We start from the raw sequence: 22,346 nt of genomic DNA on the forward strand, positions 1-22,346 counted from the left end.
GGCTAGTCTCCCTCCAGGGGCGGAAGTTCAGCCTGGACGTCTGCCTCCTGCCTCCACCCCAGCCCAGCAGCTTTGGGGTCAGTTTGTTGGCCACGGCGCCCCCTGGTGGCCCCAGTGGAGCACAAGCGGGCAGGGGAGCCTGCTAGGGGGTGAGGGGTGGGGAGCCCGAGTGGGTAGGGGTAAGGCGGGGCGGTATCTGTGCTGCTGAAAAGCATGAAGGTGGTGGGGCCGACTTTATGGGGCGCTGCCCCTGCCCCTCAGCGCCCCTGGGGCCATGTTCTCGGGCAGGGCGCCCAGCCTAGCACCCGCAGCTCCCCAGTGGGGACACTCGCGGGTGGGGACGCTCTGGGCGGCTCGGCTGGCACCGGCTTCCAGCACTGGTGCCCTCAGCCAAGGGTCCTGGGCCTGTGGCCCCTCTGGGGAGTGAGGGGACCAGCCTCGGCCCAGGGGCTCCTACCCGACAGAAGTGCTCAGGGCCGGACAGGTGGAGCAGGACAGCAGGGAGCAGGGGCTATGGCGGGCGGGCTCCCCCTCCCCGCCCCGCTCAACCCGCAGGCGTCTCAAGGGAAGCGAGCACCAGGCAACCGACACTCAGGTAATTCACAACGTTTTATTTAAATCCAGCCCCTCTCCGAGGCTCGCCGGGGCGGCGGCATCCTCCTGCACGGGGTCATGGGCCCTGGACGCTGCCCCTGCCGGGCCCGACGCTGGCTCAGCGCCCTCCCTGACCCGGAACCACCGGGCGGCCAGCAGACGGGCCCCCGCGCGGGCTCACATCACTGCCTCCATGTGCAGGATCCTCAGGGCCTCGGAGATCTGGACACTGGTGTCCATCTGACCATACATGCCCACGAGGAAGGCCCGGTGCAGCAACACGGCTGCGTGCTCTGTGGGCGACACGGGACGGACGTCAGGGTCCCGACGGGCAGCGGGCTGTGGGAAGCAGAGCGCCCGCTTCCCCGTGGGCCGGGTCGGGACTCACCCTGGCAGAGGAGGGTGTATTCTGGCAGGTTCCTGAGGGCTGTCTGCACCACCTCAAAGTCCCGGCTGCCCAGGCAGTACATGAACGTGGGCAAGAAGTCTGCCGCGATGCTGCAAAGACACACGCTCAGACAGACGCCTCCCCCCTGCGCCCAAGACCACCCTGGAGCCCGCAGCCAGGCCCCGGAGGGGTTAACTGACCCCCGAGAGTCTGGTCCGGGGCTCCCTCGGCCAGCAGGGTCAGGGCAGGCCCGGGGCTCACCTGGGGTTGTTCTGGATGGAGCGCAGGGCCAGGCCAAAGGCCAGGTGGCGACACGGCTCCTCGGCAGAGCTCATCAGCCGCTGTAGACTGGTCTGCAGGGGTGGGGGCGTGACGGGAGCTCAGACCGCCAGTCCCCAGGCTCTCGGCCATCGTCCTCAGGACAGCGACAGCAGCGAGGGTCGGCAGGGGACCCTGCTCCCCAAGCCCCCACCCCCACGGCCTCGTAACACGAGGTGGGAGGCGTCGGCCGGCCGGCCATCGGTTCCCAGAGCGAGGCTGGGCTCCCCGCTCCCTGGGAGCACCTGGGGCAGGGCCAGGCTCACACCTAGGCTGCCCCCGTCCCCACAGCGGCCCGATTCTGACAGAAGGCTGACCGGGCCCTCAGCTCCCTCACCGAGAAAAAGCCCAGTATCTCAGGTCTCCGCCGAGACATCTCATCTATGTCGCTCAGAACTTCCAACAGATCTAAGTGGGCAGAGGGAGCACGTGAGGGCCAGGCCTTGGCTGCTGGACCCGGGCCGGGACCTCTGTGTGCCCACGCAGCCGAGGCAGGAGCCCCAGCCCGCACCATCCCCCATCCCGCCTGCCGGGCAGGGGCCGAGCAAGGACACCACCAGGACCCTGGCTGGTCCCCGGTCTGGTCTCTGCACAGGTTCCAACAGAGAGAGCTGTGGTGTTCCAGACGCGGTGCAGCCTATCAGAACGCTAGCACCAGTGCCCTCTGGAACCTTCCACACCACCCTTGGTGCCTGGTGAGCTTGGGAGGCCCCCAGCGCCTCGGGGTGAAGAGCACCCGGCGCCCGGTTCCATCAGGCCAACGACCCCACGCTGTAGGCACCGTTGACAAGGAAGCATCCAGAAGTACCGCGCCCCCGCCACCCCCGACCCTCGTCCGGCAGAGGGAGGAGGCCAGGGATCTGCACTGGGACCGCCGTCCCCACTGCCCGTCGCCGGCCGTCCCGAGACGCTCCTGCTGCCAGGTGGCGGCCAGCCCCTCACACCCCGCTCTGCTCCGGTCAGCTGATGCCCAGACACACACCCGGCCCACAGTGTGCCCGGGAGCCCGAGCCAGTGTGGCCGCGCAGCCCCTCTGCTCCCTGCCTGCCCTCCGTGTGTGCCGCTCGGCTCCGGGGTCCCCGCTCTCCACCGTAGCCGCAGCCTGTGAGGCTGCCGGCAGGGCGGCCCGTCCCCGCCTCAAGCCCCTGAGGAAAGAGCCCGGCTCCCACCGCCTCCCCCCGCCCCCCGGCAAGGACCCCGCGCCTCTGGAGGGCAGGGTGTCCCGTCAGACCCAGGGCGCCACGGGGCCATGACGGGTGCCCCCTGCCCGCCACAGGGCCGCCACAGGGCTGCAGGAGCCAGGCTCCCAAACTCACCCTCCACGGCCTGGCCCCGGGAGAGCCTCTTCATGTAGGGGGCCATCTCCGCTGCGGTCAGAGGGGTGGAGAGCGACACGCTGACCAGGGGCAGGGAGCCGGCCGAGCTCTCATCTGGAAGCCGGGAAGTCGGTGCCTTCAGGCCGGAAACAGAGCCACCCGGGCCGGGAGCACCCACCCGCCCGGAGGCGAGGCCTGCCAGCGCTCACCGCCATGGCTCCGGACCCTGCGCGTAAGCGGGGCCGTCCCTGCCAAGCACCCGCGGAATCCCATGGGAGGGTGGAGGCTGCGGCCACTGCCCCGGGGTGAGCACGCTGCCTGGGACACAGCGGGCACCCACTCAACGGGGGGAGGCGAGCCCGCTGGGAGCCGCCCGGGAGATGGCACTTCCCGGCCCGAACCTGCCACCTGCCACACCCAGTGCGGGTTTTCTCTGAACCTGAGCGTGACCTCGAGGCTGGAGTGGCGACCCGCCCCGCCGCAGCCCTGGCACCCAGCGGGCGCCCAATAAAGGTACGCGCGGGCCCCACGGCAGACGTTTCTACAAACTCCACCAAGTGATTCGGCGGAACTGGGGGCAGCACGGGCGCTCAGAGCCCAGCGACGGACTCTGCCCGGGGCACGGGGCCCGCCCGCTCCCTCACAGCTGCCCCTGTACGCCCCGCAGCACCAGCCCCTTCCCGGCAGAGCCCTTGCGGGGCCCACTCACCCTCGCCCTCCTCGTCCAGGCCCCGGTCGGCTCTGCCGTCCCTACTGGGCAGGCTCAGCCCTGCGAGGAGGGACTTGAGGGTCACCAGATCGCTGCTGTCGAAGGACAGGTCGCTGGGGAGGACACAGGTTCTCCGTGAGGAAGACACCACAGGGGCGGGATGGGCGGGTGTGGGAGGAGGCAAGGAGCTTCCGGGAGCGGGTTCACAACAGAAGTGGGACTCGGCCGGAGCCCCCACCCCCCACCCCCGACCCGTCCCCACACCGGGCTCCAACCCTCAAGCAGCGTCCGTTCCCAGCCACCACCCTGCCTCGGGGACCCGCCCCCGTCCCCCCTCCCCCGACCCGAGCACTGACTGCCCTCCCACAGCCTTCCCTCCGGCTGGGCTGGACCCTCGCCTGCCGGAGCCTGTGCAGGCCGGACACACACACACACACACACACACACACACACACACTCACTGCAGCGCGTCCGCGTGTTTCTGCAGGAAGGACACGGCCGCCGGGGCGTTGCAGGTCACGTACTTGTGGGTGAAGTGCACGAACTTGTGGATGAAGGGCGCCAGGTGGCGGGACGACTTTCTGTAGCTCTGCAAAGCGGAAGCCGGGTGCTCACAGCTGCGGCGCCCCCACCCTGCCCGCCACACCTGCCCTGGAGGCCTCAGGACGGACCCCCGGACGCCAGCAACGCCACCGCCTGCCGGCCGCCATGCTAAAGTCTCCAAAACGGCCTTGCCGTTCGTGAACTGCCAGCGTGGACAGGCAGACGTCTAGCTGGAGCGTGAAAGCAGATGGACGACAGACCCCAGGAAGGCAGGAAGGCCGCAGAGAGGGCTGTGCTGAGCCCCGGCTGCAGAACACGAGCTGTGTCCCCAGGCGCACGAGAAGCAGGGAGCTGGTGCCCAGGGTGGGGGGCAGAAGCCACCGGGTAGGGGGCCTGGCCCTGCCCTTGCTGCGGTGACGCGGGCCAGCCCTGCCCTCCCACAGGTCCCAGGAGCCCTCACCCGACAGCCTCAGGCGGAAGGGGACGGAGGCAGGTCAGGCCTGACCAGGCTGTGAGGGCAGAAGCGGGCGGAGGGTGGTGGGAGCCGTGGGGGTGCCAGTGGGCAGAGGAGGAACAAGGACACACGGGCCTGGCCCGGGGGGCGCCCAACCACCCGGCGGTGAAAGGCAGGCGGCCCAAGCTGGCGGCAGACCCACCAGAAGCAGGCGGACGAAGGAGCGCAGACAGTCCCACAGCGCCCCCTGGTGCTCGCTCTGGAACACCTGCGGCTGCAGCAGCTCCAGGACCCCCAGCACGTGCAGGAAGAAGGTCAGGTGGTTCTGCTGCCGGAACTCCTGGAAGTTGAGGTGGGTGCGGCCGTGCAGGAGCGCAGCGATCATGGGCAGGTGCCTGGGGGCGACGAAGGGTGCTCGTGGGTGGTGGGTGGCCGAAACCCGCCCGTCCGTCGGTGGCCTGGGCCACACCCGGGCCCACCCCTAACAAGCTCCGGGGCACACCCTGAGGGGCCGAACTGGCCACACTGACCGTCCCACCGGGTTCCAGGTTTACGAGGTGCCGTGTGTCCTGACCCGGCCTCCGGGGCTGTGCCCGGGCCCTCCCAGCTCAGACTCGGCTCAGCCAGGAAGAAGCCAACGGCCACCACCGGGCCACGAGGGCCGGCAGCTTCCAGATGCAGAGCCCACTCTTAAACCACCCGAGCGCAGGCAGGACACGAGGAGCCACCAGACGCCCTGCTGGGGCCCCCAGAGCGCAGCCGGGCGCCCGCACCTGAGCAGCAGGATGGGGTGGGCCACGGCCAGCTTCCGGCAGGCCATGTTAGCGTCGGCCACCCTGTTCTCTGACGACCTTGAGTCGCTGGTGTCTGCCAGGAGGGTGATGACGCGGTGGATGAGGCCGTCCAGCTGAGGAGATGGCGGGGTGAGGGTCAGGGGCCACCCGCAGAAGGCCCACACCCGGCCCCGGCCACACAGGGGACCCGGGAAAGCTGTCCCCCTGTGCTTTCTGGGGCCACGTCAAACAGGCCGGAGCCAAAGCTTCCAGACAGCCTCGCACACGGAATTCAGTCACCCTCCATGTACGACAGACACCCTCGGCTAAACGCCAAAGTGGTACGTTGAGATAGAAAAGCAACACGGTGCGTAAAACACGATCTCAACTCTGCAAAGTGACACAGACGAAAAAGCGAACGAAACGGGGTTAGAAAGAACCAATTTCCCTACGTCGTGCTGAAAACATGGAAGGTGACAGATCCCGCCACGGAGGCAGGGGCAGGAGGCCTCCTGGATGCCTGGGCCCCCGCCGCGTATCTGCCCAAGGCAGTGGAGGCAAGCACCGCACACGGGCCGTGCAGCGTGACGGTCCCGGGGCCCACGGTGGGCGGGGGGCATGAGCGGGCGGGTCCGGCCACGCGGCGGACGACCCCACGGCCCAGGAAGGAGCGAGCCATCTGCGCACGCCAAGCACACCCGCTTCCCGGGACCACGCGGAGTGCAAGGTGGCCCACGAGCAGCATGCGTCGCCGCTCCACGGACAGAGGCTCCGGGGAGCGCACAGGCCCGGGCGCTCACCGGGGAGGGTCTCGGGGGCCCGAAGGAGCGTCCCGCTCGCTCGAGGCAGGGTTTCAGCACTCACCGCCGCCGGGGCTCACCCCCGCCCCCGCCCCCCGCCCCGCTCACCTTGCAGGTGCTGCTGCCCGTGGCGCCTCCACTGTGCAGCAGGGCCTCCGGCACGGGCGCCCGCAGCTCCGGCCACTGCAGGTACAGCTGCACCAGCAGGTCCCGGCAGCGCCTGCCCGGCACGCTGTAAGAGACCGAGGCGCAGCTGCTGGGCGCACGGGGCTCCGTGGGCGGCAGCCTCGGGGCCCGCGGCCAGGGAGGGGGGCCCGCTCACCTGTCGCCCCACTGCTGGATACAGCCCGTCAGGTGCGCCGTCACCGTCCTGATGCTCGCGTCGTCCCCGCGACAGCAGCGGAGCAACAGGGGCAGCCGGGCCTGGAGCAGACTGCAGGCGGCGGCGTCCCCGTCCTGGCTTCTGGCCTCCGCCTCCGCCAGGATCAGCTCCGCCAGGCCGACGAGTTCCGGCGCCCGGACTCGCAGCGCCAGCTCCTCCCGCCGCTTCTGCAACCGGCGACCGCCCGTCAGCGCCAGGCCGGAGCGGAGGCGCTGGCGCGGGCCTCGCCCCACCCGACACCTGCCTGAGGGGTGCGCTGGTCCCTTCCCTGCCAGATCCGCGGCACGTGGATGCAGGCCCACAGGAAGTCCAGCGACGCCGAAGGGTCGAACCTGCAAGGGCGCAGCAACTCTGGCTCGGTTTCCAGGCGCAGAACGCAGACCACCGTCACGGCGAGAGAACGAAGGGCAGGACGTGACCGGCGGTGGAAGGTGTGCACCACGGACGTCTTTCCCGATGAGCTCTCTAGGTAAGGGCCACCCCGCCTCACCTGACCTCCCCACGTCTCACACCAGCGAAACGAACGGCCCTGCCCACCCCCGGCACCTGGAACGCCTGCACGTGGCGTGGACGGCAGCCACGGACACCCTCCGAGGAGAGGTCGTTCTGTCTGTTGACCGTCTGCCCCGGTGGACGCCCGGGGCGGGGAAACTTGGACGGCGGGGGGAGGGTGTCTGTATCCCCAGGGTGGTGAGACCCACCGCAGGGCCCCCTTCCGGGTAAGAGCCCCAGGCACCCAAAGAAGCCAGGCGCGGTGGGGAGCACGGGATCAGATGTCCAGAGGCCCCTCAATGCCGCCCCGACGCTGCCTGGCCCTCAGGGAAGGGCGGGGGGGGGGAGGGCACACACACCTCTGCTCCCGGTGTTTGCCCAGCAGGATACGGATACACTGGTGCAACGTGGACCAGCTGGACTGGTGAGTGAGGAGGGCGAGCAGGTAGGGTCGGAAAGATGGCACCTGGGGGCCCGGATGACCTTTGCCCTGCGGAGGAAGGACACCTGGGCTGACCGGCCAGCCGTCCTCTGCCGAGTAGGGTCAGCAGACGACGCCCCACTCGAGCCACCGAGAAGCAGAGGGAGGAGGCCGTTCCCAGCGAGACCCGGAGCCCCCGCCTGGGAGGCAGTCCCGGCCACGTGGGGTCCAGCCGGAGTCGCCACAGCCAGAACACGTGCTGGCCCGGACCAGCTTCTTGGGGACGGTGAGCGCGAACAGAACGACAAAGCCCAAATCCCCATCTCCTGCTCCAGAACCTCAGAAGCCGGTCCAAAGACCGCCACGGGCCGCAGGAGCACCTCGGGAGGCTCGGGGACGGACGAGGGTGATCACCGCTGAGACTCCCGGCCCCCGCCCCTTGCAAGGCCCCACAGCCTCCTTGGGGACCCATCCCGGGCGGGGGGCCGGGCTCCGCTCTCCATGAGGCTCGCCAGCGGTGCCTCCCGTCTCTGCACGAGGCCCTGGGCCACGCGCTGCCGGTCACCCGCCCCAGCAACCCGACCTGACCATTGCAGTCACTGCTCACAGGGGAGGGGGCAACCCCCCCCCCCCCCCCGGGCCGACGAGGGTCAGGCCTGGGCTTCCGCTGGGACCGAGGGAAAGCCGGTCCGTGCGGGGGCCGGCTCGGGTCCGTGCACAGCCCACCTTGCTCCGGGAGAAGAGCAGCCTCTGCTGTAGGTCGGGACAACTGCTGATCACCTCAGGGTCCAGCAGCTCCAGCCAGTCGACCAGGAGCCCAGAGCAGGGTCCCAGCTGCACGGTCTCCGGGCTGAAGGGAATGCAGGGCCGGGTCAGAAACGGCTGGCCTGGGGCGGGGGTGGGGGGCGGGGAGGGGTGGGGGGCGGCGCGGGCAGGCCACAGCCCTCCCAGACCCCCCAGCCCACCTGCAGCTGTCGGCCTCGGGCTCCCCCGGGGCCGGGGGCTCCTTCTCCTGCAGCAGCAGGGAGCTCAGCACGGCCACGGGCCTCCAGGTCGGGGACGCGGTGGCAAAGAGAGCAGCCACCAGCTCCTCCAGGTGGGGCGACCCCGCCTCAATCAGGCCTCGGAGGACTGCGGGGAAAAAGAACGTGTTCCGCGTCACTCCAGCTCCGGGGACGGGCGCGGACGGGCCCCGGGCCACCTGACTCCGGGACAGACAGGCCAGGGCTATTCGGCCAGGGGAGGAGCCTTCCGGCGGACCGCCGTTCCTGGCCCCAGGCCCCATTTTGGGGGCACCTGGGAGAGGGACCTCTGGGCTCGGCAGCCAGGCTGGGGGGTTCTCACGGTGCCCGGCCCCGAGTTACCTTTGCCGACGAGCTCAGGCTCCACGCCACACTTCTCCCCCGACCTGAGGGTGGCGACCACGGCCCGGACAGTAGAGTTGACCACCTCCGAGTCTCCGCGGAACGCCAAGGCCTCGGCGAGGCGCAGGAGCCCACTCCGTGCTGCAGGGAGGCGTGCGTGTGACCCGGGGTCTGGCGCGGGCCCCCGTCCCCGCTCCCCAGCCTGCCCGGCTCCCCGGCCCCGCCTCCCCCCACTTCCCGCCGAGGCTCCCGCTTTGTTCCCCACAGGCCCAGTTTTCCACTCCCTGGGCCACGTCCACGCTGACGCCCACGCAGAGCCCACACAGCCCAACGGCTGACACCCCCAAACGGACTGGGCCCTCCCCACCGCCCCCGGGGGAGGGGCAGCAAGCCCAAAGCCCTCACCATCGCTGATCCTGCGGCGTGCCGAGTACTGGGCGGCGAACAGCTTGAGCTGGGCCTGCAGGGGTCCGCCCTCCCCGGCGGGGCCGTCCAGCCACTGCAGCATCTGCACGAGCACTTTGAGGAAGAGCGACGAGAAGCCGGTGTCCTGTGGCACACAGCGCTGTGGGGGGGGACCCGCAGCTCAGAGCCGGGACCTCCGACCCTTCCAAGCCGCAACCGGCCCGGCTGCGGCTCGGGGAGGAAGAGGAGACGCCCCACGGGCGCACACACGAGTGACAGCACGCGTGGACGCGGGCAGACGAGCAAGTTCGGCAGGGTCACCGAGTCGGGGTGACAGACGCGGACCGGGAACCCCCGCCCCCGGCTTACTGGGGCGCCTCCCCGAACAGAGGTGGGGCTCTACGCCCGGCTCCGCAGCCGCCAGCTCCCTCCCTGCCCTGCGAAGCCGAGGACGAAGGCCCGCACAGGGACGGCGTGAGGGCAGCCGGTGGGCAGGGCCGGGGCCAGCTCTGCGGAAGGCCCGGGACTCAGGGTGGACTCAAGGCCGAGGCCCCGGGCCCCGGAACGCACGCAGCAGCCCTCGCGCGTGACTCCCCGCGGGCCAGGGCTCTGCCGCACACGCGCCCACCTGGTACTGAGAGATCTGGCGCAGCAGAGGGCAGGCGAGGAAGTGGTTCCGGTGCATGGACATCACCAGGGCCCCGCCGTGAGGGGAGCCGAGCAGGGTGGCGACGGCCTGCAGGAGGCGCACCGTGACGCCGGACAGCTCGGGGCTCCCCTGGCGGAGTTGCGCCAGCTCCTGGCCCAGGGCCTGCTGCAGCGCGAGGGCGACGGGGCGGGCGCTGGAGCTCTGCCACCGCGGGCCCGGGCTCAGCGGGAAGATCTGGAGCAGAGGGAAGAGGGGGGCGTCAGGGCAGGCCGGTGGGGGAGAGCGGAAGCAGCCGGCTCGAGAGAGAGAGAGAGAGAGAGAGAGAGAGAGAGCGCGCGCGCGCATGTGCCTGGGCATGCAGGAAGACGCGAGCCTTCCCCAGGAACGTCGCCATTCGGGGAGATGAGAACACGGCACGGAGGCCCCGGGCTTGCGGGGCTCGCCGTGCACACACGTGTCCACAACGGGGAAAGCCCTGGGGGCAGGAAGCACGGCGGCAGCGGCCAGGGAGCGAACGCTCCCAGGACCGTTCTGAGCGCGGACGACGGTGCACGGCCCTGGACAGGCATCCGCTCCGGCGGGCGAAATCGCACAGCACGAGCGATGCCCACGCGCAGCACGGCAAGGCGGCCCTCAGAGCTCGGGTCCCCGGAGCATGTCTCAAGTGAGACACGCCAGACAACCCGCCTGAGGTGGGTTTTCCAGCTCCGTTCCAGCCGGGAAGCCAAGCGGCCGGGCCAGGGTCGTCCAGCGCCGGGGAGGGAGGCACGGTTCTGACCCGGGCGGCTGGCTCCGGGGAGCCCTCCCCATCTGGATGTGGGCTCTGGGGTGGCGGCCCTCTCTCTGGGCGGGAGGAAGGACCGGGCAGCCCGGGGCGCCCCGCTTCTGGAGAGACCGTCCCAGGCGGTGGTGGTACCTGCAGGACTGTGCTGGCCAAGTCGTCCTCGGGGCCGAGCACCCGCACCTGGGTCACAGCCCGGGTCCGCCCCTGGCCCGAAGGCTGCTCCGGGCTGCTTTTGGGTTTCGGCGCCTCGGCGCTGTCTGCGCGGAAAGGGGAACGGGCTTCAGCGGGTGACTCTTCCCAGCTGGCGTCCAGCGCGGGCCCGGCACCCGAGAGCAGGCCCTGCAGAGGGGCCCTCGCCCCCCACGCCCCCGGCTGCACTCAGGCCTGCGGAGGCCCGGGAGGAGCAGGGCCTTCAGGCGGGATGTCGGATACCCGCCCGGGACGAGCGTGCCCCCGGTCCGCGTGCTGAGGTGTGGGTCGGGGTCGGGCAGTACCTCGTCGGGGAGGCAGGGAGGCCGTGAGCAGGGAATGGAAGGTCTGGCCTCCGGACGCTCCTCTCTCGTGCTGAACCTCCACCAGGTGAGCCATGTAATCTGGGAGCCAGCAGCCAGGTTACGTCCCCGCGCCCGCGGGAGCAAGCGCCTCCCCCCGCCCAACGCCCGGGCTTCCCGAGGCCCAAGCTTCCTGGAGGTTTCCGGAGCTGAGCTGCAGGACGTTTCACGAAGGGCCTGCTGGGGCGGAGTGCACGCCGCAGTGTCTCCCGCCGCCTGCAACCCCGGCAGGCGCGGACACCCGGGCGGTGCTGGGACAGGGCGGCCGGGCTCCAGGCCGGACCTCCTGCCGGGAGTGCCCCCCGCCCCGGAGCCGCCCCCTAACGCTCGGCCCGGGGTGTGTCGCACCCGGTGGTCACCGTGGGCGGGGCGGGGGCGGGGCGGGCCCCTGGCTCTCACTCTTGTCCATGATGTTCTGCTCCAGCGTCTGGGGGTCGTGGGCCACCGCCTGGTCCAGGTACTGGAGCAGCTTGCTCATGCTGGACACAGGGATGCCGAAGGACTGCACGAACAGCAGCAGCTGCTGGGGCTCCAGGTCCTGCAAGGCTGAGACGGACGCTCGCTCGGTGCCCCTCCTGCTCGGCACCCCGGCCCGCGGGGTCCTTCCTGAAGCCCCAGCCTCTCCCCACGAGGCTCACCACCGGCTTCCGCAGCTCGCTACCCGGGGGGGCACTGTGCCGGCCCTGTGCCCCCCTCCCCCCACCCCTGAGCCCCCCAGAACCATCCCTGGCTCCCTGCGGCTCCTTACAGCGTGTCCTTCCCTGCGCATCACAGACTCGCCCCGCCACGCACTGAACCGCCTCCCGGGCTGCCCTCCACCTGCCCGGCGCTCCCTGCCAGACGCCGCGCTGGCCTCGTCTGGGAACAGCCTCCGGCAGGCCGCCCAGCCCCCACCGCATCCTTCCAGAGCCAGCGCAGAGGACCCAGCCCTTCCCGCTCCCCTCGAAACCCCCGGGCCGCTTTCCCTCTGTCCTCTGGCACCGCCTGCTTCCAGAGAGGCCCTTGGCCTCCCTGCCCGACTGTGAGGGGCTGGCGGCCAGGGGCAGCGTGGCGCCCGCCCCAAAGCGCAGCACAGCTCCCACCGGGAGCCCCGTGGGCACCTGCTGAGCGACGAACGCCCTGAGCCTCGGAGGCCAAGTCCCTCTCCCTGGTGTGCCACAGTGGGGGGCCGGGCTCACTGAGGCGGCAGGTGGCCGGGCCACCCCGGCGACAGACCCCCGGGCCCGGCCGGCCCGCCCGTACCTGCGTCCACCAGGCGAGGAACCTCGGAGCGGATCATGCGCAGCTTGAGCCAGTCGGGCAGCAGCAGCGCCTCCTCCGACGTGTCCACCAGGAAGGCCGTGGGCAGAGGCTGCTTCTCCGGGAACCAGATGTCCAGCAGCGCCTGGAACTCGCCGTCCCCGGCTTCGGGACAGACGACGTGGCGAGCAGCGTGACGGTTCGGCAGGGCCACCCCGAGCTCCGCAGTGAGACCCCTCCCCCCCCTCCCCAGGGCAGGAGGCCAGGGCCGGAAGAGCCCCAAGTGGGAATGGAGGCTGCGGAGGGACGGGAGGGGCGGCCTGCGCGCCGTGCCCGCCCCTCCTTGGTCTAACCCCACGATCTCCGCGACCCCATTCCAGCTGAGGGCGCAGACTGTACCACGAGGCCGGCCGGTCTGCCGCAGGGGCCTGTGTGAGACTCGGCCGGCGCTGGCCCTGGGCTCCCGCCCCCTTCCTGCCCCCAGGCCCCGCAGACGCCCCTGGGCTGACACAGAGCCTGCCTCCCTTCCCTGCCCAAGGCTCACACACTCCTGCCCTCCTGACAGGGGCCGCCTTCCCAGCAGAGCCCACACGGCACTGACCCCAGCAAGGGGCCCCATCCCTGCCCTCCACGCCCACACGCGATGACGCGGCAGAACAGTCCGCGGCAGTTGGCCGGAAAGGCGCGAAGAGAAGGTCCCCGGGCCCTGGACACAGCACGCGGCCAGCACGGTGAGCGTCTGCTCAACAGGCAGCCCCGGGTTTACGCTCCCCGTTCCAGGAACCGCGGGCTTCCCTGGCTGGGCCGCGAAGGCCTGGACACACAGACGGGCATCACGTCCTGATGACGCGAGGCCACGGGCCGGGGTGGCGAGGACGCGCCAGGGATCCGGGCTTCTTAATCCCAGGCGCTCGACGGCTCAGGAGACCTCCCGCCACGCGGGGGCTCCGGAGCACTCCCCCCGAAACTCTGGGTCAGCGAGACGGTCCCGTCTTCACCCTGCGGGGACCCCCGCCCAGAGCCCCCGGCGGGGGCCGCGGTGTTTCCCCCCACCTCTGTGCGACCCTGCCCGGCGGGGCTGGGGCTCAGGGGCACGAGGAAGAAGGCAGGGAGGCCAGGAGCTGCCCCCCGCCCCCCCGCCTCCCCCCCGCAGGCCACTCACCGCGGGGCGGCCCCAGCGTCAGGAGTATGACCATGGCGTGGACCACCAGGATGTGCATCGTGGCCGTCTCCCCGCCGGTCCAGCGCAGGAAGACCTGGTCCTGTGACTCCGACTGCAGGAGAGGAGGCGGCTGGCTGGGCGGTGGGGGGCCGCGGCGGGGGGGGGGGGGCGCCGGGCCCGGGGAGGGGGCCGCCAGCCTTACCCAGCTGTACACCTCCTCCCCCTCCTTGCTTTTGCGCATGCGCCGCACGTAGCGGGAGAATATGGAGAGCAGGGCCACCAGCACGGCGTCCGACTCGGCGCTGCAGGAGCGCTTGGAGAACAGGTGGGACATGATGGTGGAGCGTTCCACGACCAGCCGCGCCACATCCTGGGGGCGGGGAGCACGGCCGTCAGAGAGCCTCCCCGGCCGGCCCCGCCGTCTCTCGTCGCCGCCACGCCAGCCCACCGCGAGGCCGCCCGCCGGGGCCGCATCACGTGAGCCCTCGCAGCCACATGCTGGCCGGGGCCGGGGTCGCCGGGACCAGCAGAGGGAGGGGCCCGCGTGCACACACAGGGACGAAACCACCAGGCAGGGCCGGGAACGGCAGGGCGGGACAGAAGCGAGGCAGACGCCCACCGGCCCGGACAGCGACCCAGATGTCACGGACGTCACCACCCGCCCTGCTCCTGCTCCGAGCGGGGGTGGGGGGGAGGGAAAGAGGGGGAAACGCTGACACCAGCCCTGGGCGAGAGCGTGAACTTCCTGCAGCACACAGGCCACGAGCGGTCCCCAGGCTGGCCCCTCGACGACGGACCCACACGTGGGGAGAACCCCACCTCCAGGGACCCCTAGCTGCCCGCCCGTACCCTTGCTCCCTGCCCCCATTCATCCCACAGAGCACCGGGCCCACGGGAGCCGCCTGAGGTCAGAGCCAGAGTGGGCGGACGGGACAGAAAGGTCAGGAGAAGGCCCGCCAGAAAGGGCAGGGGAGGAGGAAACGCCCGTGCCCCGGGCCACCACCCTCCCTGCAGGGAATAAGAACACAGATGGGCTGGCCCAGCACCCTGTCCTCCCTCCCTGAGCAAGTGCTCCCTGGGGGGTGGTTGGAGGGGGGTGGGCAGGCAAACCCCACCTGCACGGCCCGGGCATCATCGGCCTGGGGACAGAGGGACACGGCCAGGCCTCGATGAGCACCACGGCCGCTCTGGCCACAAACACACCTGAACCCTCACACCCTTGACACCTGTTCTGGGCAGAAGAGCCCTGGGAAGCAGGCTGGGCTCCTGCAGCGCCCCTCACCCCCCACCCCGGCCCAGGTGGCTGTGCCGGCCCCCACCCCCGCGACCTCCAGGTGCAGGGCCCCGCCCCACCCCCCTCACCAGGGCCAGGTCGCTGTGCTGGCCCTGCTCCTCCACAGGCGTGTGTTGGGACAGGTAGACCAGGTAGGCGCTGATGGTCTGCGGGTCGGTCTCCATGTGGATGGCCTGGGGGAGGGGTGGTCGCGTGAGCTCGTTCGCGGGGCAGCCCCCCGCTCCCGCTCGTGCCACTGCTGTCCCTCAGCCGCCCGGCGGCGTCCCGGCACCCGTACCTGCTGAAGCGCCAGGGCGGTGGAGGTCCGGACGCTGTCGAACAGGGGCAGCCTGGGCAGGTCCCGGAGCAGCCATTGGTAGCCCTGCAGCGTCTCTGTGTCCCCTGAGTCCTCCTCCATCGGGGGCTCCTTCTCCTCCCCGTCCCGCAGACTGCCCTCCGACAGTACCAGGGACAAGCCCTGCGAACGGACGCGTGCGTGGGCCGGACATGCTCCCTCAAAGCCCCCGGGGGCGGGACTGGCCTGGCTGGCAAAGACGCCGCGTCCCCTCAGAGACGCCTGAACCGACGAGAAGGCCGCAGCTGGAGCCCCATCTCTGGAAAGTCGTGCGACACCTCGAAAGAGGCGGCGAGACCGCTACTCCGTCACTAAGTCTCTCCCGGGAGCTCACATCGGCGCCCAGGGAGGGATCACGGGCCAGCGGGACACAGGGTCTGCCTCTCCCAACCTCACCACCGCCACCCTTTCGACGCGAAACCGGCTAAGCAGCAGCCTAGGTGAGTGAGACACCCGCCGGGGGCGCCAGGGAGCGGGGGCGGAGCAGAGCGGCCCCTCCCCGAGCCGCACCTTCATGGCCAGCACCCTGGAGGCCACCTGGGGAGAGCCCAGGCGCCGCAGGAAGTAGTCCAGCACCTCGCACGTGGTCTGCTCGTCGGCCTTGGGGCCCAGGAGTAGGTCCTGCAGGCGGCCCAGCAGCTGCCGCTGCTTCTGCTGCCTCTGCGGGGGCGAGGGGGGCTGCTCAGGGGTCCGCGCGGCCGGGCGCGGGGCCGCGGTGGGCCTGGGGGCGCTCGGGGGCACCGACCTGACGCTTCCTGGCCTTCTGCTCCTTGCTCTCGCCCTCCTCCTCCTCCTCCCCGGACGTGGCGTCGTCGGCAGCGTCGTGCAGCAGGAACTCACACAGGCACTGCACCGGCAGCACGTCCAGGGAGCCCTCGCTCGACTGCACCAGGTCGGCCAGCCAGGGCATGGACTGCGACGAGGCCTGGCCGGGGCCGCGGACACACTCAGCGGCGCCCCCGGCGGCCCGTCCGCCTGCCCCCACCCTCCCGAGGCCGTGGTTCCCGGCAGGTGTGCGGGCAGCCGCCTCACGCGGAGGGGACCCGTCCCCGGGCGGCCCCCGTGTCCCGGGGCGCTCCCTTCCGGCTCTGGCCTCACTTAGCCCGGAGCCGCAGTCCCGGCCCCCTCCCCCTTCCCCCCCCCCCACCCCCACCCCTCACCCCAGGGCCGTGGGGAACTTGCCTGCCTCTGGATGATGTTGAGAAGAAAGTCTGGGCTTCGGCTCCGACACAGCAGGTGCCCGAGGCGCAGGGACTGGTTGAGGCCTTTCACTTGATCCAGGATGTGGGGGGGAGGCCTCCGAGGGGGTCCCCTGAAGGTCCCCGAGGACGCGAGAGTGTTAGGGAGCCACTGGCGCGGCACCCGGGAGCAAGGGTGGCAACTTCCCTCCCCGCCCGACAGCAGCCTCCCCGCGAGGGCCAGACAGCCCCTCCGCCCCGCCCCCAGCCGCTGAGCACGGTCAGCGTGTTCAGCATTTCCAGGGCGTTTCCAGGGCCTGGCGCCACGCAGAGGCCCAGGAGCTGCTCCACCGGCCTCGCCCCCACCCCGGGGACCTGGGTGCGACGTACTGAGGGTCCAGGCTGGTGAGCTGAGACAGGAGAAGGCTGCTGTTCTCGGTGATGGTCTGCTTGGTGGATGCGGCTGCCAGATGGCCCTCGAACGCCAGGATCTCCTGCTTCTCCCGCTGGGAGGTCTGCAGCTCCCGATTGATCATCTCCGTCCGCGTCTCCTCATCCGTCAGCGTGCACGGCGGGTAGGAGTAGTTACTGGGGACCAGACAGGAAGAACCCAGAGCCCTGCCCATCTGAGGCTCGCGGCCACCAGTCAGCGCACAGAGAAGGTCACAGGTGCTCACGAGGCCCCCGCCCTGTGCACGACCTCGGCCACCAAGCGCGTCAGAGAGCCTGTCCGGGCCATCGGCAACGCCGCCAGGTCTGGCCTCTGGGAGGGAGCCCCCACGCCGGCCACCTGCTCTCCTTCCATGGGACAGCACACCGGCCACCTCCAGAATCAGGCCCAACGGGTGTCAGAATCCTGGACACCCGCTCACCCTGCGCCGGATCCCCTCCCCACGGGCAGGCGTCTCCAGCCCACAGGTGTCGCAGGTGGACCGGCTGCTCCCACAGGCACCTGCGGCTTTTCTTTTTTTTTTTAATTTTTTTTTTCAACGTTTATTTATTTTTGGGACAGAGAGAAACAGAGCATGAACGGGGGAGGGGCAGAGAGAGAGGGAGACACAGAATCGGAAACAGGCTCCAGGCTCCGAGCCATCAGCCCAGAGCCTGACGCGGGGCTCGAACTCACGGACCGCGAGATCGTGACCTGGCTGAAGTCGGACGCTTAACCGACTGCGCCACCCAGGCGCCCCACCTGCGGCTTTTCTGAGATACACGAGCTGCCTGCTGTCACACGTGCTGAGCTCAGACCCACCACCTGTGATGGCCGTTCACGGCAGATCTGTCCCTGGGGCCCCCGCACCGGCCACAGGACAACCCCTCAGAATGGGCCACACACACCTAGTCACCGCGTACCACGGTGCGTACACGGTGGCCACCCAAGCTGACCCTAGGCCGTGTTCACGTCTGCAACCGTTAAACCACCTGGCCCACCGCGTCCCTGGTCTCCCCCCCGGCTCCTGGTGTGCCACCAGCCGTCAGCTGGCCTGCCCCCGCTGCCGTCACATGAGAACCTCGGCCGCCAAGGCCCCGCCTCAATCCTACTCCCTCCTCAGCCCACGGCGGGGAGGGGAAGCTGACGCTTGCGGGCCCAGACTCGGAAACTCAAGCCCGCAAGAAAAGGAAACCCGAGTGGCCAGGCAACAGAGGACGTGCTTCGGAGCGAGTCGGGGTTCCGGGATCGGCTCCGCTTCCCGGCGTCCCGCAGACGGGGCCCTGGCCCCAGCGGTGCGCGAGCCCACTTACTTGGTCATCACCATTTCCATGAGCATCTTCAGCGTGGGGTACTCCTCCCAGGCGGCCAGGCCTAGGGAGCGAGAGGAGAGCAGGTGGCGGCCAGCCCACGGCCCCGCTGCCCCGCCTGGGTCCCGGCCCGGCTCTGCTGCAGGTCCCCAGCACGACGCCCCGACAGGAACAAAGAGCAACAGCCAGCTGGGACGGCCGCGAGCCCGCCAGGGAGGAGAGGCTCACCGATGTTCTCTGGGTTGAAGGCCGCGACAACCAGCAGGAGGGGCCACGCCTTCCAGTAGAGGGTCGAGATGGCCAGGTTCGGAGGCTGGTACCTGCAACGCAAGGACACCCACGGCTCGCTCTCGGCCGCGCAAGGCGGTGACGGGGATGGGTCCTGCCCGGGGTGGAACGGCCCGGAGGCGACCTCCTGACCGACCAGCGAGGAAACGAAAGATCGCAAACCCCCGGGCCTGGTCCTCCCGCCACACCGGCATCCCCGGGAAGGGCACCGTGACCACCACCACGCTGCCCGGAGCCCCGCGCCGGGGCCGAGCCCCTGGACGGGTCCCGCGCATCGCCGAGTCCCGGCGTCCCGTCTACAATGTGGGGACGAGGGCAGTCGCGACGGCAAAGCTCAGTGTTAGTTAGCATTCGTCTTGTGTCCACCAGAGGGCCAGAAACAAGCCTGGTCTCCAACTGTACAAACCGTGAAGTCGTCGTTGTGACTGAAACGTCATGCTGACGACACGCTTACGACTAAACTACGGTTCTTTCAGGTAACAGGACAGAACGTTCCAGGTGACGCCACAGCACAATTGTCGTTAAGAAAGAAGCAGATCCGAGAAGCCGACTCGGGGAGATGGACAGCAGGCTGCCGTGTGAGGGCGATCAGGTCGGGAAGCAGGGCGCACCAGCACCCCAAGACACAAAGAAGCGAATCCCACGTGCGACCGATAACATCGGCAACAGAAAGATACGAAAGATGTCCCACGTCTGTGGACCAGACGCTGTCAGCGTGGCCATGCTCCCCGATGTCATCTACCTGTTCAAAGCAACACCCATCAAAATCCCGGATGGCTCTTCTCTGACAACGGACAAGCTGACCTGGAAATTCACACGGAAATACGAGGGCCCAGAACAGCCACGAGTCTTGAGGAAGAACAGCGGGAAGAGTCCTACTTCCCAATGTCAAGCCTCAGCACAACCCACGGGAACGATGACAGGGTGTTACCGACACGGGCAGACACACAGACTGCCTGAACGCGTGGGAGAGCCCACACATCTGTGGTCACCCGATCGCCGACAAGGGCGACCAAACCCTCAACGGGAGAACGGACAGTCTTTTCGAGAAACGGCGCCGGGACCGCTGGCCGTCCTCATGAAAGAGCGGGGAGCCGGACCCGTCGCTGACACCACACTGCCATCAGCTCAGGACGGTCGCAGACCCGAGCGTTACGAGCTAAAACCTGGAAGTTCTTAGGAGAACACACAGGAAAGGCCTGTGACCCCGGGTGGGGCAACGGTTTCCTGGGAAGGGCTCCAAGCCCACGCGGCAGCAGAGCGACACGCGGGGCCACGTCATCGGGGCATCCCTGTGCGGGACAGAGCCGAGGCCCCAGGCCCACCACACGTGCACATCCACCCACAGCGGAACGGAGTTCGACCCTGCCTCCCTCCACGCACAAAACCAACTCGGAGGATCCGAGGCCTACATTCGAGACCTGAAACCGGAAAACAGAGCAAATCCTCCCGATCCTGGATGAGGAATGACACGTAAGGGGCGCCTGGGTGGCTCAGTCGGTTAAGCCTCCGGCTCTTGACTTGGGTTCAGGTCACGATCTCACGGTTCGTGAGTTCGAGCCCCGCTCCGGGCTCTGTGCTGACCGTGTGGAGCCTACTCGGGGTTCTCTGTCTCCCTTTCTGCTCCTCCTCCCCACCCCCCACAGTCTCTTACTCTGTCTCAAAATAAACTTACCAACAAAAAGAAATGACACAATAGTACAAAAAACCGAACAAAAACAGACGAGCTAGACCTTCCCCGAATTAAAAGCCACTGTCTCCCAGTGCCACCAAGGACACTGCTGACGGCGTGAACAGGAAAAACCACCTGCAGGTCACCCGTTCAGGGTCTAGGTCCACGATATAAAAAGAACTCCCAAAACCCAACAACATAAATTCAAACACCCAATAACCGACAAAGAACCTGAGTAAACCCTCTCCGGAGAAGACGTGCAAACGGCCAACGAACGCACAAAGAGGCTCGGCGCCCCGGGTGGTCGGGGAAGCGCGGATCTATACCACCTCCCGGTGCCACCGTGCGCCAGCTGACAGCTCGGTGAGGACACGGCGGGACCACAGCCCGCGGGCACGGCTGCTGGCAACGGAGATCCGCGAGGCCTGGCAGCTCCCCGGAAAGGTAAGCCAGCCCCCACGAAGAAAACCAGAAACACGCACGTGCACAAACACTCGGGTATGAACGTGGCTGGCACGTTCGCGGCGGTCAGGGAGCAGCCGCAAGCCCACCGCCCGACGGTGGCGAGCACCACGCGGCGTCCACCCGAAGCAGTGCCTCCCAGGTTAAGCGTCACGACGCGGGTGAACCTCAAAAACGGGCTGCCCGGTAACAGAGGCAGGACGCACAAGGTCACGACGTGTGCGTCTGTTTACGTGACGTGTCCCCAGAGTCACAGCCACGGGGACAGAGGGCAGATCAGTGCCTGCCTAAGGCGGCGTGGGGGTGGGGCAGGGACGGCTCCCGGGTACGGGGCTTTTAGGGGCCAAAGCTGTTCTTCGCCTGGCCTGTGGCGATGGCGGCCCATCCCAGGAATTTACTAAAACCAACACGTCAGCAACACGAAGCGGGTGAAACGCACGCGGACGATCCCTCGAGAAGACACGTGAGAAAACGCGGAAGAGCAGGCGCGTCGGCAAACAGGGCGGGAGCGTCCGCGCCGAGCACAGAGCAACACGGACAGGGCAGGGGAGCGCGTCCCCGGGGCGTGGGCGCGGGCAGGCAGGCAGGGGCCGCTCGGGGCAGTGCAGCCTCACGGGCGTCTGCAGGCCGGACGGGCCGGCGCAGGGGGGCGGCGGACGGGAGCCTGGCTGGGGGGAGGCGCCGTACCCAGGGGGCAGCTGAATGTTCTCGGGGTGGTGATACGTGCACAGGTTCAGGACCGCGTCGATCAGCTGGATCCTCTCCACCTTCAGCACCTCCACATCTGAAACGCGAGAGCCACGCACAGGTTCGGGAGCCCGTCCGCGTGCCGGGGGCGGTGGGGGGATGTGGTGGTGCGCCACTGAGGCACGGGGTTTGGGCCACGGACAGACAGCCCGCAGACGGGGGCTAGCTCTCCAGAAGCCGAGCGCGGGCGGGGGCTGACGCGGGCGCCCTGGGCACCGTGGGCCTGCCCGCCACACCGAGGGTCAGACGCCGGCCCCGGACAACGTGTGCAGGTCCCAGGGCAGCTCCAGAAGCAGCACGCGGTATGTTGCCACGGAAGGCGCAAACCTTCTGCCCGATCCCCGACTCCAGAGACCAGTGGGGTCCGGCGAGCCCAGGGCCACGGGGAGGAGCGGACGCCTGGCTGCAACCATGGAGGCAGGCCCACCCGAGCGGGGCGGTGGAGGCCGCCACCGAGGGGGGGCCCGGACAGAGTTTGCGGGGACCCTCACCGTCGGCCTGCACGGCTGCGGCCCGCCTCACCAGGTGGTCGGCAAGCTCCATGGCGTCCGCAGGCCCGAGCGGGAGGTCCCGGGACAGCCCGATGACCAGGATCCGCATCAGTGTGTCCTCCAAGATGGGCACCTCCGAGCAGAGGCGGAGGAAAAAGCTGCGGGCAGAGCAGGCAGGGGTGGGCTCGGCGGGGGCTGCACATGCCCACGGGAAGGAAAAGCCCCAGCTCCGAGGCTCGGCTGGACAGGGAAGAGGGCAGCCACCCCCTCCCCTGTCCCCTCGCTCTGGAGGCCCCTGTGGGCGAGGCCCGGCCGCGCCAGGGAAGAATGGGAGAAGGCGCCTCGCCCCCAGTGGCACAAACACACAGGGCACCGCCCACCACCCGCTGAAGTGCGGCCCGAGGAGAGCACAGGGCACAGGAGGTAGGGAACAAGCAAGCCGACGGGGCAGCGGGGGCCCAGTGGTGAAGACAGCTGGGGCACGGGGGACACACAGGGCAGAGTGGCCCTGGACCCGGGGGGACGAGGCCGTGACACTGACCCGGGGAGTGTGGCCGGCTGACCCCCTGGGAGCGGACAGCACGCCGGGGCTGGGGATCCGGAAGGAGACGAGGCACAGGGTGTGCTCGAGGGGGGCCCACCTTCGTGGTCCTCCTGGGGCCGACCGCCCCGCCCCCAGCCCCCCCTGCACACACGGCAGGTATGCTCACTTGCGGTCGCTCTCGGGTGGCCAGTTGTCCCACTTGTAGTAGGTCTCTGGCTGCTCCGTGAAGAGCACCTTGTGCAGGCTGCGGGG

The 22,346-nt window shown here is 69.5% G+C and overlaps 1 protein-coding gene across 1 annotated transcript in view; it reads right to left on the reverse strand.

The window, feature by feature from the left end:
• Positions 1–591: 591 nt before the first annotated feature.
• Positions 592–22,346, reverse strand: part of INTS1 (integrator complex subunit 1) — a 29,762-nt gene continuing 8,007 nt past the window's right edge. Inside the window, exons 13-47 of the mRNA XM_086691892.1 lie at positions 22,261–22,338; positions 21,551–21,708; positions 21,000–21,096; positions 18,119–18,210; positions 17,894–17,954; positions 16,541–16,738; positions 16,155–16,284; positions 15,718–15,897; positions 15,483–15,632; positions 14,916–15,095; positions 14,707–14,811; positions 13,547–13,714; positions 13,345–13,456; positions 12,186–12,347; positions 11,343–11,489; positions 10,887–10,985; positions 10,525–10,649; positions 9,588–9,842; positions 8,960–9,119; positions 8,555–8,695; positions 8,156–8,321; positions 7,917–8,040; positions 7,129–7,259; positions 6,522–6,609; positions 6,218–6,444; positions 6,004–6,127; positions 5,096–5,229; positions 4,525–4,717; positions 3,787–3,914; positions 3,326–3,438; positions 2,617–2,730; positions 1,638–1,708; positions 1,244–1,335; positions 983–1,092; positions 592–887 (exon numbers count right to left, since the gene is read on the reverse strand). Coding sequence (XP_086548018.1) covers positions 772–887; positions 983–1,092; positions 1,244–1,335; positions 1,638–1,708; positions 2,617–2,730; positions 3,326–3,438; positions 3,787–3,914; positions 4,525–4,717; positions 5,096–5,229; positions 6,004–6,127; positions 6,218–6,444; positions 6,522–6,609; positions 7,129–7,259; positions 7,917–8,040; positions 8,156–8,321; positions 8,555–8,695; positions 8,960–9,119; positions 9,588–9,842; positions 10,525–10,649; positions 10,887–10,985; positions 11,343–11,489; positions 12,186–12,347; positions 13,345–13,456; positions 13,547–13,714; positions 14,707–14,811; positions 14,916–15,095; positions 15,483–15,632; positions 15,718–15,897; positions 16,155–16,284; positions 16,541–16,738; positions 17,894–17,954; positions 18,119–18,210; positions 21,000–21,096; positions 21,551–21,708; positions 22,261–22,338 — 4,729 coding nt within the window. The 3' untranslated portion in view covers positions 592–771. The remainder of the gene's footprint in view (positions 888–982; positions 1,093–1,243; positions 1,336–1,637; positions 1,709–2,616; positions 2,731–3,325; positions 3,439–3,786; positions 3,915–4,524; positions 4,718–5,095; positions 5,230–6,003; positions 6,128–6,217; positions 6,445–6,521; positions 6,610–7,128; positions 7,260–7,916; positions 8,041–8,155; positions 8,322–8,554; positions 8,696–8,959; positions 9,120–9,587; positions 9,843–10,524; positions 10,650–10,886; positions 10,986–11,342; positions 11,490–12,185; positions 12,348–13,344; positions 13,457–13,546; positions 13,715–14,706; positions 14,812–14,915; positions 15,096–15,482; positions 15,633–15,717; positions 15,898–16,154; positions 16,285–16,540; positions 16,739–17,893; positions 17,955–18,118; positions 18,211–20,999; positions 21,097–21,550; positions 21,709–22,260; positions 22,339–22,346) is intronic.

The sequence above is a fragment of the Puma concolor genome, chromosome E3 (genome assembly GCF_028749965.1).
Source record: "Puma concolor isolate L17-30 chromosome E3, mPumCon1.1.hap2, whole genome shotgun sequence".
Taxonomy (NCBI): Eukaryota; Metazoa; Chordata; class Mammalia; order Carnivora; family Felidae; genus Puma; species Puma concolor.